Source organism: Falco rusticolus, chromosome 11 (assembly GCF_015220075.1).
Source record: "Falco rusticolus isolate bFalRus1 chromosome 11, bFalRus1.pri, whole genome shotgun sequence".
In the NCBI taxonomy this organism is placed as follows: domain Eukaryota; kingdom Metazoa; phylum Chordata; class Aves; order Falconiformes; family Falconidae; genus Falco; species Falco rusticolus.
In genome coordinates this window covers 11,689,182-11,707,006 of record NC_051197.1, presented here as the reverse complement: position 1 = coordinate 11,707,006, position 17,825 = coordinate 11,689,182, and the positions used below count along the sequence as shown (strand labels likewise).

Sequence of the window (17,825 nt, the reverse complement as noted above, 5' to 3'; positions counted from 1 at the left end):
TTAACACATTAGGATAAAGTTCTGGTCCTGAACATTGACCTCTGGAGAGCAGCACTGACTTTAGAGGTCTGCTCTAGGCAGCGTTGCTGATAGCCATGAATTACTGTGCGACCTTCAGAAGCTGAGCCTTGCTGGAAGAACCCTTCCCCACTCCCAGTGCACGCTATTGAATTGCAAATAACCTGAGTGTGATGGTGGGTCTTCTGGAAGCTCCTGTTCTCCTCTAGTAGGTCCAGAACAATGCTGTTGCAAAGGCCATTTCTGCTTGACACCCTCCGTGCTCCATTTCACATTTTCCTTGCTCCTGGATGGCAGAGTACACTGCTGGCAGGACTGGAAGTTGTGAGCCCTCTTTACACTTGGGCTGAGTTAGTGAGAAGCAGGTGTGATCCTATCAGGCCTTCCTTGCATTTAGTGGTCCTCTTAATCCATTTATAACAGTACTTGTTCAGAAATCTGGTTTGAATGAGCCTGAGATGAATGAATAATGTCAAGCAGTTCAGACGTCAAATATTTGAACAGCTGCGTGGGTGTTTTCACTGGCTTTGTGCATGGAAGCAACCCCAGGAAGTTAGACAAGGAGGGTCAGGTTGAAATTGTGGCACCAAACCCCAGCCTGCTGGAATTGGCCTCAAAATCCATCCCTGCTGCAGATGAAAGGACATTAGGATGCCAGTGACAGGCCATTCGCTCCACAGGTGATGCTGGACTGAGCTTGATGCTGGACTGAGCTTTGCATCCTGTTCTTTGGTGTTATCTTGTGTGCAGTGGCAGTACTGGGATTTGTGGACCTTTTGATTCACATAGGAAACATATCTTGTGGATTTTGTTTTTCCTGATTTTTTTTAAAGTGGCCTCTGAAGTCCTAAAACTCAGCACAGCTTACATTCAAAGTCTTTTCTGGGTTCACAGAGGTTACTTTGTTTAGCATAGTTTCTGAATCAGTATTTTTTTTTTTTTACTGTGTTGCAATGGACTGTACTTGGTCATGTTCAAAAAAAAAAAAAAAAACAACTAAAATCCATATCTGGTGAAAATCTGAGAGCTGAATCACCTTATGGTGGCTTCCTTTAGGCGATGGCCTAGGAGTCCTTGTTTGATCAGGGAAGAAAATTTACCCTTCTCCTGCCCCTCATCTTAACCTATGAACTTTTCTGCCATGCCCTCCTTTGTGACTGAAATGCTCTTTCAGATGATCCCAGTGTGTATCTGTCTTCATAACACGCTGTCCAAACCCTTCCCCTGCACCCTCCCTGCATAGGGAGGATAGTAGTCTGTTGGCAGTGCAGTGGTTCCTATTACAGAGCTAGATTCAGCAAAAGCTCTGGAGAATTTTCCTTTCAGACTTAAAAGGATTTTCTTAAATTCAAAGGTTTTGAGAGCAAGGACACCAGGATTGTGAAGTCAAGGTGCCTTTATTTGTTAACTGTATCGCAGTAAGCAGATCTTCTTTTCTTAAGCTCTAACCATAAACCACTAGTTGGCTTGAGTCACTTGGGAACAAAATTGATGGAAAGGTGCGTGTTTGCTGTGTGCTTGGCATCCTTGCGGAGAGAGGGACACCGGGAGCAGTCCCACATACATTCACTCTTTGGGGCGCCTTTTCCACCCTCCAAGGCACTTCCTCCAAGTGTTCATTGTCTGGCTAATGTTCAGATCACCTCTGGGACTGGCCAAGTCACAGCTCCAGCTTTGCATGATTTGTGTTTCCCACAGCTACAAGAAAAATGAAGACCTGTGTGTCCGAAGTTTATGGCCTTTGAGAAGTGATGGGCTAAAGTAATGCCAGGTGCAGGGGATGGTGTTACTGCAGGTTAAATGCCATGCCTGTAAATTACCGCCCCATCGCCCACTGTGACTTCTCAGGAAGCTTTGAAAGACTATCCAGCTTCTCTGACAGGTCTCTCTTACTCCTCTAAATCTTCTCCCAAACATTGCAATGAACTGAAGGGGTCAAGATTTACTAGATAAGCCATTGCAGCAAGAGAAGGCGGCTCATGACATGTCAGCTGGCAGTGTGCAGCCCAGTATGTGACATACTTTTAAAGGGGTCTGCTCAAGGGGGCTGCCCCAGTGACACTGCAGAGCTGACCTACAAGCATGGCACCTGCAGTACCTGGTGCAGGCGGTGGATGCTGCATTGTCGATGCTAGTTGTGTTACCTCTGCTAAAAATTAAGGCTGGCAATTACTTTGAAGTAAAAGGTAGTTTATGCTTCTAGGGAAAGGTTAGTCTTAAAATCATTGTCATGCTGCGGTTATCACACGTTAAGGACCTTCTTTATATTCAGGGAAGAGAAATATCAAATCCATATAAACAAATTTTATTGGGGTCTTAATGAATCGGTGAGAGCATCCGTTCCTCCAGAACGACAGTAAAGAACAGTGTCTGCATGGTGTCCTTGGAAATGAGACCTTCACCTTGCCCTGCTCTCTGTACAGTTGCAGACTGTTAGAAATACAGCCCGCTCTTCTGGGCTGGGAAAGTGCAAGTTTGCTGCTGACTGCATGAGCTTGTGTAAGTGTGCTGGTGAGAGCCCAGTGGGGTGAACAGGCTCAGATACCTGTAGCGCTAAAAGGACTACCCTAAGACTTGGCAGTGTCCTCATTCTTCAGGCACACACCTGGTTTTCAGTGCTTCTACATTAATTTTAGCCTGTCTTCTGCATTTCGAGCCACCTTCACAGTGCTGAAATGTACCCCCTTTGGGGCATTTGTGCAAAGCCAAGGCCATGTATGTCTGCCTTACTCTTTCAGTGTTTGCAGGTGGGATGTGCTCCCTGGTCTAGCCACAGACTTAGCTCACCAGCCATCTGGATGTGCCACGTCCTCCAGGCTCCAGCATGTACCCTCTATCCGTGAGCCACATGTCCAGGTCTGCTGTTTGGACAGTGGGGTGCTAAGTGAAGGAGTGTACGGGAGGCAGCCAGAGCAACCAAATTTCTGTCAGCATTGCTTAGGTTGCCCAACAGCTTAGATCTGCTGCAGAATTGAACGTGAATGAGGACCTTGCACCACCCTAGGATTCAGGGGATCTTTGCTTAACTTCCACTCTCATGGGAGAGAGCATATCCAGTTCAGATGTACTCATAAGGAGTAAATATGTCTTCCTTTAGTTTCTCTTCTGTTAATGAACCTTAGGCAGCAAATACCACGTGAAGGTTCATCGTTGTAGGTGTTTGTCTGCAGGTTCAATTAAAAGAAGCCTGGTTACAATCAGCAATAACACAGTCAACAAAATGCTTGGGAACCAAAATATATTTATATTTTGGTAGAAGGTGGCAATTGTTACCCAGTTCAGTCTGGGGTGGAACAGTTCATACTTGCTTCCTGCTGAAGTTGGAACTGGGCTCATTCCTGATCCACCCGTGTTGGAAGTGCAGGACTCTTATTGATTTGCACTGCAGTTTGCTTACATAAGAAGTGCTTGTAAGGAGCTGTTAATGACTGTGGAGTCTGATTATTTTTTTTTTCCTCCTAGAAACAGGTTTCCTATTGTTAAATGGTTTACGTCTTAAAAATCTCAGGCATGACTAAATGAATTTAAAAAAGAAAAAGGTATTTCTAATTGTATTTTAGCTTCTGCCTGCCCTCTGCATCTGAATTGACTAATTCAGAATGTCCCTGTGGCCTTCTCTTACCTGCTAGTAGTGTAGTTTCTGTGTTAACCACTTCTGTGAAAAATCAGTCAGTCTTCCCTGTTTTCTGTGAAAAATCAGTCTTCCCTATTTTGCTTCAATTTTCTTCTGCCTTTGAGAGGGACCCTTCCAGTGCCTTCAACTAACTTGTGTTGAGACCAACAGGTCAAGGATATTTTGTTTTCAGCATTGAGGGGCATTTTAGAGCATAAAATCCAGAAGTTAAAGCATTTCTGTGTTTCCTGTGCAGTCTTTGGAGATGGTACCTTTTGTGAAGCTGTTAAGAGGAAAGGACAGCCTGCAGACTGGTGCTGTCACGCCATCCTTGGGAGATCTCCTACACTTCACCTCCAATTCAGATGCTTATCCCTGTGTTTTATTTTTTTCCAGGTTCTGGGTTTATCATGTGCAGTGGCAAGGAGAATCCAGACAGCGACGCTGACCTGGATGTGGATGGAGACGACACACTTGAATACGGGAAACCACAGTATCGTTTTTGAAAGGCTCTTACTGAGAGGGAACCTAGAGGTGCATCTTCAGCTGGCTTTCATACGGCACTGCCCTGGGTAGTTGTGGATAATCTGTCTCTAGCCCTACTGGATGTGGCACCGCCTTCTCCAATTGCCGTGTTATTTGAACTAGGAGGGATTCCCAGCTACACACTTTGAGATCCCTCTTTTGATGCAGCACTCCTTCAGACTGGTTGGTGAAGTAGGAGAGACATTGCAGGAGGTCAAAGTTAGTGTTTCTCTGTTCTGCTTCATAAGCAATCTGTTGTCTCCATCCAAGTTGCTTCCGTATGGATAGCTTTTCCTGCTTCATGAGCAGAAATTGAGTTTATTTTCTACAATACACCCCTTTGTTTTCAGGGGGGTTGCGCACTATTCACTTGCTGCTCTGAGAGGCTGTAAAACTTTCATTAAGGGCAGTTTTGGGGAACTTCTGGGAGCCAAACTCTTCAGAGAGCGCTCTGGGAGACACAGCCATCAAGAAGAAATTCCTGCAAGGGTATTAGGCAGACATTGGCTCAGCTATGATGAGGGGGAATGTATAGCTATGAAATTAGATTTTATTTAAATCTGTACCAGCCTTTAAAACTGAATCCTCAACCCTTAGCCAGTGAAAGATCTCTGTACCTCAAACAGGAATAGTAGAATTGTGCAAGTTAGACTTGCAGAGGTTGAGGAATTGGTTTTCCCCTTCTAAGAGGCTGTGATGTTGCAGTCAAAAGACTTTTCTTTCTACCCAAAATAAAACTTTAAATCCAGAATTAAAAAGCAAACCCCTCCATGTATACCAGCCCCTCTTCTTTTGATGTGTCCTCAGTTGGAATGAATTTGTTCTGTATCCCAGATAGTGTCCTGACCATCTCAAAAGCCTTTCCACTGTCTGCAACGAGGCTTTACGTTCCTTAACCCCTTGTGCTCAGGTACACAGAGGCAGACGTTATCCCTTGCACTGGGGAAGAGCCAGGTGAAGCCAAAGAGAGGGAGGCGCTCCGAGGTGCTGTTTTAAAGTAAGTACTGACCCTTTCTAATTTGCTTTCGTTACTTTTGGGGAGTCTCCATTTGTGCAAAATACCCGTTCACTTGAGCGCAAGGATCACGACGAGAGGGACTTACAAAGTAAGTATCGTGTGATGTGTGGGTCTCCATTTCTACCCGTGCAGCGTCGCAAAGCCTTCCTGCACACTCTCCCTCCCTTAGCCACTGCACTGCACAGCCAGTGCTGTCTTCTCCCTGAACAGTGCTGGACAGAAGGTGAATTCTGGCAATGGTGAAACTGTGCTGTACTAAGGCCTTACGTGTCATTTTGCTTCATGATGAAATGTGGCCTCTCAGTAGTAGTATAACACGATGCGTGGTGCTGTCTGAATTGCATCCCATTATGTATGTGGGGTACGCAAACTAATTCCTTGGCATTCGGCTCTGAGGTTGGGGCAGGACACGTGCTCTGCCCACATACATGTGTGGAGGATATAGGCAGCCAGCATTCAGGGCACTTGGGGAAGCATTTCAGGCAAATAAAATGAGTCTTAACAGGGAGGTAGGATTGCTTTCTAAGCCCTCTGCCCTGCATAAAACAGGGCTTAAATTACCCCTCTATCTCTTTGACTGAGTGATCCTGTGGGGTCAAGGTTGAAGTGATTGATAGAGCAGTGAAATGAAGTTTTCTTACTGCTTAGCCTGTCACAAACACTAGTTCAAAATTAGGTTCCACTCCATAGAAAAGTGGCATTTGCTGCACTGGATCCAAACCATTGGTCTGTTCGGTGCTTTGCTAACCGTGCTAGTCTGTAGGCAGGGCCTCAAAGATGCTGAAGCTCCTTCACAGCCAGGACAGTGATATTGTCGCAGGAGGGTATCGGGGTACCCTTTAATCAGTGGCTGTGACACTTAGTGCTTGGTGAGACCACTAAGGACCTGAGACATGGACACCCAGTTTCTTCACATGGCTCGCACCTAACACATCGTTCTGCTTTTTGGGCGAGGTCCTTGCGTGTCTCTGGACTTGTTTGCCCATCTCTAAATGAGGAGAGGTGATGTTGCTTGTAAGAGCACTTCGAAATTCTGGCAAGTTTCTGTAGAATTGCGGTAGGGTAGCTGATGCCTGAAGCATGAGCTTATATTACCTTCTGAGAGCTGATATGTTACCCAGCCACAGGTCTGCAGCCGGCTCTGCAGATCTTTCTCTTACAGTCTCTGTTACTGGCTTGAAAGTGAACGGACAGGGTTAGGAGTTATCGGTACTTCGATGCTGCTGTGCTTCAAATGGAAAGATGGAAAAGATGGGGCTTATGAAGGTGTAAAGTTGTTCTTAAAGGGGGAAGGTATTGCAACACGGAGGATTTCTGGTCACAAGTAAGGTTTTCATCTTTGAAACTACATATTCAAAAATGAGCCTTGCGTCACAGGTGCTGTTTGAGAATTCCAGGCCTTCAGTCAGTATCACAACCACCACGTGATTCCACAGAGGTTGCAGCTAGAAGTGCAGGTTGGGAGAACACTGGTGGAAAAGCGGGCCAGCACAAAAACACACCTGCAGCAGGCCAGCCACTCAAATTTTGAAGCCTAGACTGATGGATAGAAGTATTGCATGAGAAATAGTGGGTGGAAGGGGTAGCTTTTCCTGAGCACCAAAATTTTCCATATTCAACCTTTAGCATTCTGCCCTTTTCTCTTTTAGTGGTGGCACACCCAGTACTCGAATAACACCGGAGTTTTCTAAATGGGCCAGCGATGGTGAGTGTTGAACTTGTAAATTATTAATTTGTATGCTACAGGAGGGCAGATAGATATTCCATATCTTCTGATTGCCAGTAATTAGGCAAATAGTAGTTACAAACGCCCTTGCACAGTACCAGCAGATGTGTATGCACATACAATCACGCTATCTTTTTGAAACTTTACAGCACAATTAACTGTAGCCAGTGGCAGCTGGGGGAGTTCCCAAAAATGCAACTTTAACTGGCATGGTAATGAGAGATAGGGATTGGATTGACTTGCTGTCGTGTCACTAGCAGACAGACTGCTGTGTCACAGGGGGAGCCATCAGAGCTTGACTATGTGATGGTGGTGTTCAGCTTCTGGGGGTTTAAACTATACAGAGACATGTTGCTTGGGGTTTTTTGCAACTGCTTTCTTATCATCTTCCCTTTTTTAAAAGGGTATGCTAGAGTCTTGTGTCATGATCTGTTGGGTGGGTCTTGTCCTTGCTGTCCTCTGTATAGCCAGAAAAGCCTGCAGCGCTGAAGCCTGCACCTTTAGAGTCACAACCCTAGGATCTGCCCTACTTCATGACCTGTAGTTGAAAGCTCATAGCATTAAGGGAAGGGGGGGGGGGGGTGTTAAACCCATTCAGCTGCCAGGTTTTTTTATCATGCCAGCAGCACTGGAAGTGTAAGCAGCAACCTAGTGGAAATATGAGAATAATAAAACCTGGCGCTTTCCAGCTGTAGATGCCAAATCCATTTCCAGAGCCGGGCAGTGCTGCTCTGGCTCCCTTAGGAAGGGAACTGAAGCTCAGCGACCTGAAGAGACTTGTCCCAACGATTTTGTTCTCTGTTCTGTTACTGTAATGCTTTGGGCATTTGATTCCTAGCCTTGAAAGTACCTACAAGACATAACCTCTTGCCAGTGAGGGAAATAAGTGGGTAGAACCGGTTTTGCCAAGGGCATGATGATTAAATGGAGAACATAGGATAACTATCGCAGGCATTTTCTTCTGTGGGATAGGCAATCGCATTTATTTTCTGTGATGTGAGAGCACTTGCTTGTAGGTGCGTTCAGCTTCAGTAACTGCAGCCACCGGGATGATGAGGAAGCAGCCCTGATGACTTGCTATGAGCAGTTTTCATCATACCTTTTCCCTGAAGCCATGGTGCCGAACCAGCCTGGGGCTGGCCCCAGCACAGTTCATCTGGCTCATCTCTAACTGGTATCTCACACCCCCTCCAGTGCTGGGAGGAGCCGTGGGACGGCTAGCACTAGGAGAGCTATGAGCAAGCTGTTCTGTCATACTGGTTACCTGGCATACATTTTTCTCCCTTTATGTGTCTGAGGGGTCTCCAGAAAAGGGAGAAGCTGAGAGGAGGATCTGGGCTGGGTGAATTACGCCAGACCCACCTTTCTGGAAGTACACTTTGCCTTGGCAGCTGCATCACACCTTTCTGAATTAAATCCCGGCTTAAACAACTGGTACATCCGTAAGGGTCAGTTACTATGAAGTGGAGAAGAGGGTAGGGGTTGTATCTTCAGCCCTGAATCATAGAAGTGTGGTGTCCAGTGAGAGGGCCTCCCTGCTAGACAGGGACACGTAGCATCAGTCTCTTCTCTCTCTTTCCGAGAATCAGCATGAAAATGACTCATCAAAGTCCTCTGCTTCTGAAACTGTAACTTGCTCAGACTGTTTCATTGCAATGATCAAATGTTCTCTCACTAATTTGTCTGTTCTTCCCTCAACAGAAATGCCCTCAACGAGTAATGGTGAAAGCAGTAAACAGGAGACTATGCAGAAGACCTGTAAGAACAGTGACATTGAAAAGTGAGTGTAAAGTGGATAGCTTTCATTTTTCTTGATTCAAGGAACCGTATGTCCCATCTGGTGTTCCCAGAAGCAGTACTGGTTTGAGGGTGAACATACTTGAAGCTTTTACCACTGAGAAGGAAGTTGTACAATGGTGTCCAACATGAAGCCTGAACTTGGAGCTGTTGGTGTCCTGGCTCGGTGCTGCTGTGTCCACAGAGGGCCTGTAGGGAGCTCTCCCCCAGGTACCTGTGTGGTCCAGTACCCAGTGACAAGGAATTGAGCACAGCTTCCAAAGGTCTTCTCCACTCCAAATTGCTGCCTTTTAGAACACGTCGATAGATATATCCATGCTTTCTACCATATTCTAGTTACGGTGGGTTTTCAAGTATGTTGTGTGGTGCGTAACAGCCTAGACTAGAGCTGGGACTTGATGCGAGGTGAAGATTCAGACTCACTTTAACCAGACGAAAACCATTGGCTTGTCAGGCTATGCCTTTTTTTGTTCCCCCTGCAAGATTTCAGCTATCAATGTATCATGGGATCCTGCTTTTACTAGAAAAGTTAACTTACCACTGCATCTTGGGTTTTGAGGACAGTCCTTCACATGGTCTCAGTTCTGTTTTCTCCATGGTACCTGCATGTTCCACCCTTCATCTCTCCAGCAAAAGGGAATCCCAGAAGCCCAGTAACTTGGCAGAAGCCTCACTGAGAGAATTTCTTTTCCCTTAAGATACAGGTTTCACCTTTGAATGATCGCTAACAGAAATAATCTCTCAGTTCCTGAGTTTTTTTACCTGCAGTCCTTTCAGTTGATTCAGAAGTTTTAAGTCCCAGTCTTTGAATATACAACGTGCAGAGGCTCCTGGCCATCTGCTTTCCTGTCCCTTTCTGCTCTCTGGATATCCTGCAGCCTAGTCCAGGGTAGAAACAAATGGTTTTATCTGCACTGTGCAATTGAGTAATAACCTCTATCCTCAGCCTCCTTGCACATGCTCCTAGGGTAACTTACTGCTCAAGCAGATTCGATGATCCAAGCCTAAAACTACAGGCTCTTCACTGCTGCTGTGGATTGCATTAATTGGGATGGAGCAGCGTTTAACTTGATTATTGCCTGACATAAAATGTTGCCCCAAGATAAATGAGAGAGAAAACAGCTTCAGTAAGGTGGAAGCAATGAAGTAGTTGTGGGTTTTAAACAGACAGCATTTACTTTTTGGGGATGAGATCCATCGATAATTTGGGATCCGGAAAAAATGGTTGTGTTAAGATGACTTTACAGGAAGTTTTTATGTTTTGAGGGTTTTTTAATGTAGTTTGTGCTCCTCCTCCTGCCCCTGGTCCTGTCTCAAGGCGTCGTGGCCCTGGCACATTTCATGATCTCTGGCAGTTCAGCTTGGCAAAGCACATGTTCACAGTCAGGGATTAACTGAGGAAACTCCCTGCTGCAGAGGAAACTTTAACACTGCTTTGCTGTCTTGGCACAGGCTTTTTATTAGCATGTCCCAAACATGGGCTGTCTACTGTTTGATGCTTCTCAGTGAGCAGGCTCCAGCCAAGGACCAGTGAATCTGGGAGCTCGCAGGTCGATGCAGAAGCGGTTTTGTCCTTAGAGGGAGCCAACCATTGCATGCTGTCTTGATGGCAAGGACTCATCCCTTCTGCCCTCATCTGTCAGCCTCTGTCTCAGCCACTGCTTGGCTTCCCTTTGGGCCTCCTGCCTGTCAGCCCAGCAGCCCTCCACCCTCCCAGATCTGCTCCTATGGAAAATCTTTAAACTGCGGGAGCTGAAAGGATTTGACATTTTCCAGAACACTTGAGCTCAAGTGATAAAATTGACATAGCTTTAATAATCTGATCAAAGAGGCTTTAGCTAGCACCTTTTGAAGGATCCCAGAATCCTTTCCAAACAACACTTGTGCTAACACTGCTGTGAAGCGGGGGGAGTGTGTATGCGTGTGTGCACGTGTGCCACAATAACCTTGCCCCAGTAAAGCTTCAGTTCTGCAAAAAGTCAGCAAAACCCACTAGAAAATACAGGGAAAGCCTTAAGTGTCCTGCTGAATCTTCCCAATAATGTTGATTTTTTTTCAAAAGTAGTAGGGAGAGATTTTTATTTAAGGTGCTTTATTTCAACGAGGTTCAGAAAACAAGATGGTGTTTCAGGTGGAGAATTTCTAGCTGCTTTTTTTTTCCACCCCTCCTTTCCTTTGAGATTCATGTGTGATAAATAGTTTCTGTCCTGCCATTTAAGAAGTCTGAATGCTCTGTGTGCTTGTCTGTGTAGAGGGGTTCTGTTAAATTAATTGATAACAGGGATCAGAGCTAGAAGCCTACAGAAAAGGAGGGGGAAGGGTTTCACACTGTCTGGCTGCTTCCCACTCCACTGCTGAGCCATGATATATGGCGACCCAGCCCAACAGGCTAAATTGATTCATCTCTAGTTCCTGTTTCTTAATCTGGAGCTAAATTGGTTTCATTTTTCTTGTTTTGGGTGGTGCTTACAGGAAGTTTTTGGCAGCATCACTTTACTTCATTGTTTGTAACTTTAATTTTTGCCTTTAAATCTGAGCATTATTGATTGGCATGTTAAACCCCGTGTAGCATCTGATTAGCATTTTTAAAATTGTCCAGAAGCACATGGCTTACCACCTGTGTCAGCCATACTCTCCATTTAGAGCAGTGGCTAATAGAGTTAGCAGCGATCTGCGTATTGATCCTTCTCTCATAAGAATGACGTTCCTTCCCCCTCCCCTCTTCCAAAAATAAGTCTAGGCAAGGAGAGCGGTGTGGATTTGCTTGTTTGGTTTTTAATCTGTTTAATACAGTACAGCAGGCGGTCCTCCTTTTGGCATGCAGCTAAAGCTCTTTGCTTGAGCAAGCTGATTTATTTTAAATTTGTGGAAGAGTCTCTTGCATGTAGAACAAGTAGATGGAGTTTGAGGTAAGTCTGTGTTTGTTGCCCCACTCCTTGTGCCGTGCCAGGTCATCAGCAGCTTGAGCAGGTTGACCTCATCCGTGTTGCGTTAAACTTCAGACAGCAGCCACTGGTAATGAGAGAGGTGGTCCCACTTCTCCTTCTCAGCACTGCGGAGTGTCTCATCCCTGCTGAGCTTTTCTAATCTTGCCAATGTGAGGTATCTGGGAGACACCTTGGGGTGCTGAAGGCTCGTGGGGAGAAGTAATTAAGGATCGCACTGGCTGAGCTCTGCCACAGTGGTCCTCGGCAGACAGGCAGAGCTCAGCTGGTGCAACGCTTATTTACCTTGACTCAAGATGCAGCTTTGCTCGGAGAGAGCAGCCAGTTCCTAATTGCCCAGGTATCCTCCCAGACTCCTCCGCCAACGTTGTACTCTCAGCCAAGGCACTGTTGTGCAGAGCGCAATGCAAAAAGCACCTTTCCTGCAAAAAGTCTTCCTCCCCCTTCCCTCCCGAGATGCTGCCTGCAAGGGTCTGGTGCCATTTTGAAACTGAGGTTCCCTGGGGTTAAAAGCCAGCATCTTAATTCAGAGTGCCAATGTTCAATTTTGCTTTCTGCCACCAGACTAGATTGCAGGCCAGCAAGAGAGTCTGGGTTAGTGGCCCACTGGGTCACCTCCCATTTGTTTTCCTCAATTTTGTGTTGTCATAAATTCATTCCAGCCCGTTGTGGTTGATCAGTTTATCTCCGCCGGGGCAGGGAGCGCTGCGAGCATGATATATGGCACAGAGCATTGTAGCCAGCCTCTCCATGAATCACTCCAGATGTTTGGTGTCAGCCCCAAAGCAAACAGGACCCGGCCGCTGAGCGTTGACTACGATGAGCTCAGTATGGGAAGAGACATGACGTATGAATGTTTATTTAATAATTCTCTAATATTTCCAGCGGAGTGTGGCTGTGCCTTCTGGGGGAGGTGAAAGGGGGGGGAGGTTGAAGAGGGAAACTCTAATCTGTTGGGGTGGGTCATAAATCAGGCAGACAACATCATTAATCAGGGATGGGACAGAAGTGGAAGGAGGTGGGACTGGAGCTGCCATCCTTGGTGGGAAGGGGGCTGTGCTCCTTTTTTTTTCGTAAAACAAATCTTGTTTCTGATTTCGCTTGGCCCCAGCCACGCTGCCCGCATAATAGCAAACCCGGACACAAGGCTGTTTAAGTGAGTATGCTACCACCGCTATAAACCTTGCGATACGAGCCTGCCAAGCATTAAATCCCTTTATAATTATCTTCTTTATATAACACTTCATGCTCATCATGCTTCATTGGATGAGACGCTTGTTGGGTTAAAAAGAGGGTTTTAGAGACAAAAAGCAATTGTGTTTGTTTTATTTTTCCTGTCTCCTCTTTCCTCCCCTTCCCCCCCACCTCACCTCTTTCCAATCCAGCTGTTCCGAAAGCATTGGCTCCAGAGGGGTTCTAGCACAGCAGCACAGGAAGAAGCATCAGTTAAAATTAAACTGGGGTTGTGGTTTAGGTTGGAGTCCTTGTGCAAAGGGTCAGGCATGTGAGAGCAGCTGGGGAGGTGGCAGTGTCTTGTCGCAGGGACTCTGCTCCCAGGCAGACGGGTCGAGATGGGAGCAGAGTGGGTGTGAAGCCAGAGGATTAGCAGAGGCCTGGAAGGGAAGGAGCTACTTAAGCTGGTGTGTCAGAGGGAAACAGAAGCTGTTGTGAATTTACACCAGAGGATAAGCGCTCCCCAGCCCTTCCCCATAGTGTCACACCATTAACAGGCTTTGGTGGGAGACAGGAACATCATATAGCGAAGACAGAATTAAAAAATTGAGTCATAAATGAACTAACCCTTTGTGCTCTGCAAAGAGAGAGCGTGCTGCTCCTCGTGGGCCCAGTCCTAGGTTAGCCCCTGTACATTTGAGACAAGATCCAGGAAACTGAACTGAAGCATGGGATTGTCAGAGCCAGGCTGAGAAAGTGTTGCTGGGCTGTGCTGCTTGTGTCCAGATTTTTATCTTTTGTAGGTTTTACTTCTTCCTTTTAGTAGTATGTAATATGTGCTTGTCGTGTATACTGGCATTCAGTGTTGAAAGGGTGCAATAGGCAGATGCTCCATTTCTTTATGAAGCGAGACTTTGGCATTACTTCATCCTCTAGCTTGTGGCAGTGGAGAGCACAGTGCTGGGCTGCATTTCTTCATCCTGCTTCCTCTTTTAACTGTTCGGTAGAAGGTGCATGTGCCAATGATGGTCTCGGACCTTATTACCACTGAAATTGTGTCATTGTCGTGGTTCAGCACAGGCTAGCGGTTAACGAAGCTCGGCAAGGCTGGCTGACTGTATGAGCTCAGACCTGGCGGAAGGTGGTGTCTCTGTTTAGTGCAGCTGCGTCCAGAGGTTTGGTCTACTTACCATGCCTTGGGGCAGTTTTCTGTAGATTTTGACATCTTCATAACCGGGAGGGACTCTTCTGTATGTTGAACCTGTGATGTTTTAATAGCAGAAGCATCTGCAAAGCCAAGGTGGCTGCCAGCTTTTGGGGGGCAGTAGCGTCCCTATCCCACAACTGGTGAAAACCCTAGGAAGGAATTCTGTTCCTGTGTTGGGGGCATGGTTTAGGCATTTTGCCATTCATGTCTCTTTGCCCGCCCCTTCTTTGCTTTTTTTTCTTATCTTTTTTTCCTTAGTTTCAGAAATTGGTGTTAACTTTAATTTGTGGAGTTGCTTCCTGGGAATGAAAAATCGATGGGGGGCTATCGCAGTGTGAAATTCGACTGTCACTATTGAGCTATAGAGTTAGCAAGATGTCTTAGAAGGTAAAAAATAAATCGTGGCCCAGCAAGTGCTCAGCTGTGCTATTTCAAAGGGGATATGAGGCTGATGGTCTGTTAGAGGCTACTTCAGTTAGATGGATGATGATTCCCTGTGAAATATTGGAGTTATTCCATAGGTAAGAGAAACTTTAGCTTATAAAACACAAACAGCTGCCTTCTAGCAGATGAATTCTGCCCTTAGATGTGCGAGCAGCTTGTCAGAGAGAGGACTCGTCCCTAAAATTAGCCTATTGTGTTTAACAACGTCTCTGATGGAGCATTGTAGATCCTGCTGTGTTCCTTCTGAAAATATTTTGAGGATGTGACTGTTTATCCACATCCCTTACCTACACTGCAAGAATTAAGAGGCAGGGACTGATTTATTTTTTTTTTGTTGTTGGAAATGTTTGTATGGTGCCCAGATGCTCTCAAGAGAAAAGTAACAGTTATTTTTACATAGGCTGCATTCCCTGTTTGGATGGAAATGTTCCTTTGAAGAGCAGAAAAGGGATCATGTTGTGCCCCATCCGCTGCCAGTTTGCTGTCGCTGTCGTGCATCTGTTGAAGGGCAGCCCTGGCTGCGCAGGCTGTCTGCATGCTGGCGCTAATAGGGCTACTGCTGTCTTTGGCACTTACTGACTATTGTGGCAGGACTCAGTAAGTGTTTGTGCTGTGCCAGCTGCTGTGTAACAACAGGGTGATTGTAATTATGGCTCTTGGTAGTTTATGCATTTCTTAGACTATAGTTAGTAAGTGTAAATATGAAATAGTACCCAAAAAATACCCAGTTTATATTACTCCTCACTAAATCATGTCTGGGACAACTGTAGATTCTGTAATTATTTCTTGCACACTTGCATGCACAGTTGCAATACCGCTGAGGGGAGCTTATTGCTGGAACAAGGAGTTTTAAGCCACATTTAGTTGGAGCTTGGTAAAGATTTCCCAAGGAATTTAATGACAGAAGAATTCATTGTGCTTTCCTATCTCTTCTGCAACACAGAATCCAGACTGCCTTTACAGAAGCAGTGTAACAGCAAGTAATGTAATCCGTGTAGTTTAATATCCACGTTGATTTTTTGCCCTCGCTTCAGTGTCAGTGCTTGTCCTACCCTTACTCACTCCCCACCACTGCAAGGCGCTGCATCCTATTCATCCATTCACCACTTCTTTCCTCCTTTTTGACAGTTTCTGTCCACAAAAAGCTGCTGTTTCCCACTCAGTTGCACAGGCATTCCTGCTTTTCTGTCAGATAGCCGGCTCATGACCTGTCCTTCCTCTGCATCGCTGGTTTCCTCTTCTAGCTCTGGGACCACATTTGCTTATGCAGTACTGTGTCGTGGCCTTCTTTAATAGCCTCATGTTTCTTTTTGAAGGCATGATTACCTTAAATGATGCTAATTCTGATCCTTTCTTTCCCCGTAAAGGAAACAGCAACAGTGTAAAAGTTCTAGGGCGGCAGCAGCAGTTGTAGGAAGCTGTCTGGAGGATGTGTTATCGTGTTGCCCTTGTGTACCTCCAATCAGCAGTCATGAATGGAAGTTCTGGAAAGCATATCACCTCCATGGTAAAGTCCTTAAAAGGCCACAGATGAATCCAAGTGTTGCTGTAGTAGCATAGATATTTCCTGTTTATTTCAGCCGTTTGGATGCAGGCCATGGGAGTAGAAGGCATTTCGTTCTGCGCAGAGGCTGGGTGCAAGACTCGGCTGCGTGTCCAACCTTCTGAACACCTTTCAGCCTGAAGAATTAGCTATTCCTCTTTCACTTCAGAGATATTTTAGAATTTTGTGCCCTGATTGTCCAACCAAAGCAATAATCCCAGACCACATCCAGGCCACAGTAAGATGATGTGTTACAGTTGCCATAAGTCTTCCACTAGAAAAATATACCTGCCTAGCTATATGTGGAGCTTGGTCATAATCCAGACATGTTTACTTGTAGATGGAGGCAAGTTTCAGTAGGCTGGAACCTCTAATCTGTGTGCCTCAGCAGGGAGAGGAGCTGCATTTTCCATTTCCTCTGTGCATGCCGTTTGTGGCCCTGGCTTGTTCTGAGCTGGAGACCATCATGTACCTTCACAGATCTGCTGGGAATACAATTAAGGTCACCAAGGTGAACGATACATTTGAAAAGTGAGCTGAGATATTAACACACATTAGATGTGCAATTATTTCTATTTAGGAAGTTTGTTGAGAGGATCATTTTCTAACTCAGGCTGTGCTGCCTCAACAAAACCTTATTACAGCAAAATACTTTCCCGTAGCATGGCTTTTTCCTTTATCGCCAAAGCTGCTCCAGTAAAGCAATGGGATTGCATTTATTTTCTCTTTGGAACAGGGGACATAGTCTCTAAATCGAAATCAGAATGACCCATGCATTCTTTCTCCCAGCTTTCATGTCGAACCATAATTGCTCAAATGGCACATTTAAAATTTTGGCGCAAGCTCAGACTTTCACTAGCCGCCTTTTTAAATCAGTCCCAGTGGCCAGTGGATACTGCGTAGCCCTACAAATGCATCTAAACATGCTGACTCCGAGGCTCCTTCTATTCTGAATGATCAGTGGTGCCATCTGTCTCTGTTTTCACTGGGGCTGGGCACATGTGTCCCAGCGAAACACGGGCCAAAAAAAAGAGAGAGAGAAAGAGCCAGTGCCTGAATTTACTTCCCGCTTCTGTAAAGACATTGTTGGGCTCTGTGTTACAGAGGCGGAGGAGAGATGAAAGCATAATGAATTCTTCTGTCATTAAATTCTTTGGGGAATCTTTACCCGAGTCCCTACTAAATGCGACTTAAAACGCCTTCTTGCAGCAGTAAGCTCCCCTCAGTGGTATTGCGATGGTGCATGCACGTGTAAGAGAAATAATTCCTCTGCAGGGGAAAAAAAAGAGACAACATTTTTGGTTTGCATCAAGATGAAATTAGTCAGAAGCAAACTCTGAATTTGGCAAGCAGATGCCAGTATTAACAAGTTGTGCAAGCAAGTATAAAATAGAGGCGCTCGTGACTTGAGAGAGCCTCGGCATCGTGTGTGTGTGTGCCCTTGCATGCACCCCGCTCCAAATTCACAACTTAGAACACGGAAATTAGAATGGGGAACATTGCATTATTCATAACTTGGCAACCAGAAGCCAGGGCACTTTGCCAAAGTAAACTATTCTCTGTAATTACAGGTGAAGCAACGTTCTTTAATATCTTACAATACAAAAACATACATTAATCAAGGAAAGAGGGCTTTTTTTTTTTCCTAGAGGACAATAAATTAGCATCCTTGCCAATTTCCTCAATACATGTGACAATGTTTTACAGGATTATAAGTCAGCCTTTTTAAAGGAGGTTAGGCTAAAAACAAATAAACCCAATAAATGAGATTTTTAGCTAAATAAAGGGGAAACCAGCTCCTAAAAAGTTGACGTCT

General features: G+C 45.5%; 1 protein-coding gene across 4 annotated transcripts in view; it reads left to right on the top strand.

Annotated features, from left to right (window-relative positions):
- Positions 1–17,825, top strand: part of RNF220 (ring finger protein 220) — a 229,237-nt gene that overhangs the window by 191,319 nt on the left and 20,093 nt on the right. For all 4 annotated transcript variants that reach the window (XM_037403813.1, XM_037403812.1, XM_037403814.1 and 1 more), the window contains 4 exons: positions 4,028–4,124; positions 5,067–5,153; positions 6,824–6,879; positions 8,602–8,680. In XM_037403813.1, the coding sequence (XP_037259710.1) occupies positions 4,028–4,124; positions 5,067–5,153; positions 6,824–6,879; positions 8,602–8,680 (319 nt within the window). The remainder of the gene's footprint in view (positions 1–4,027; positions 4,125–5,066; positions 5,154–6,823; positions 6,880–8,601; positions 8,681–17,825) is intronic.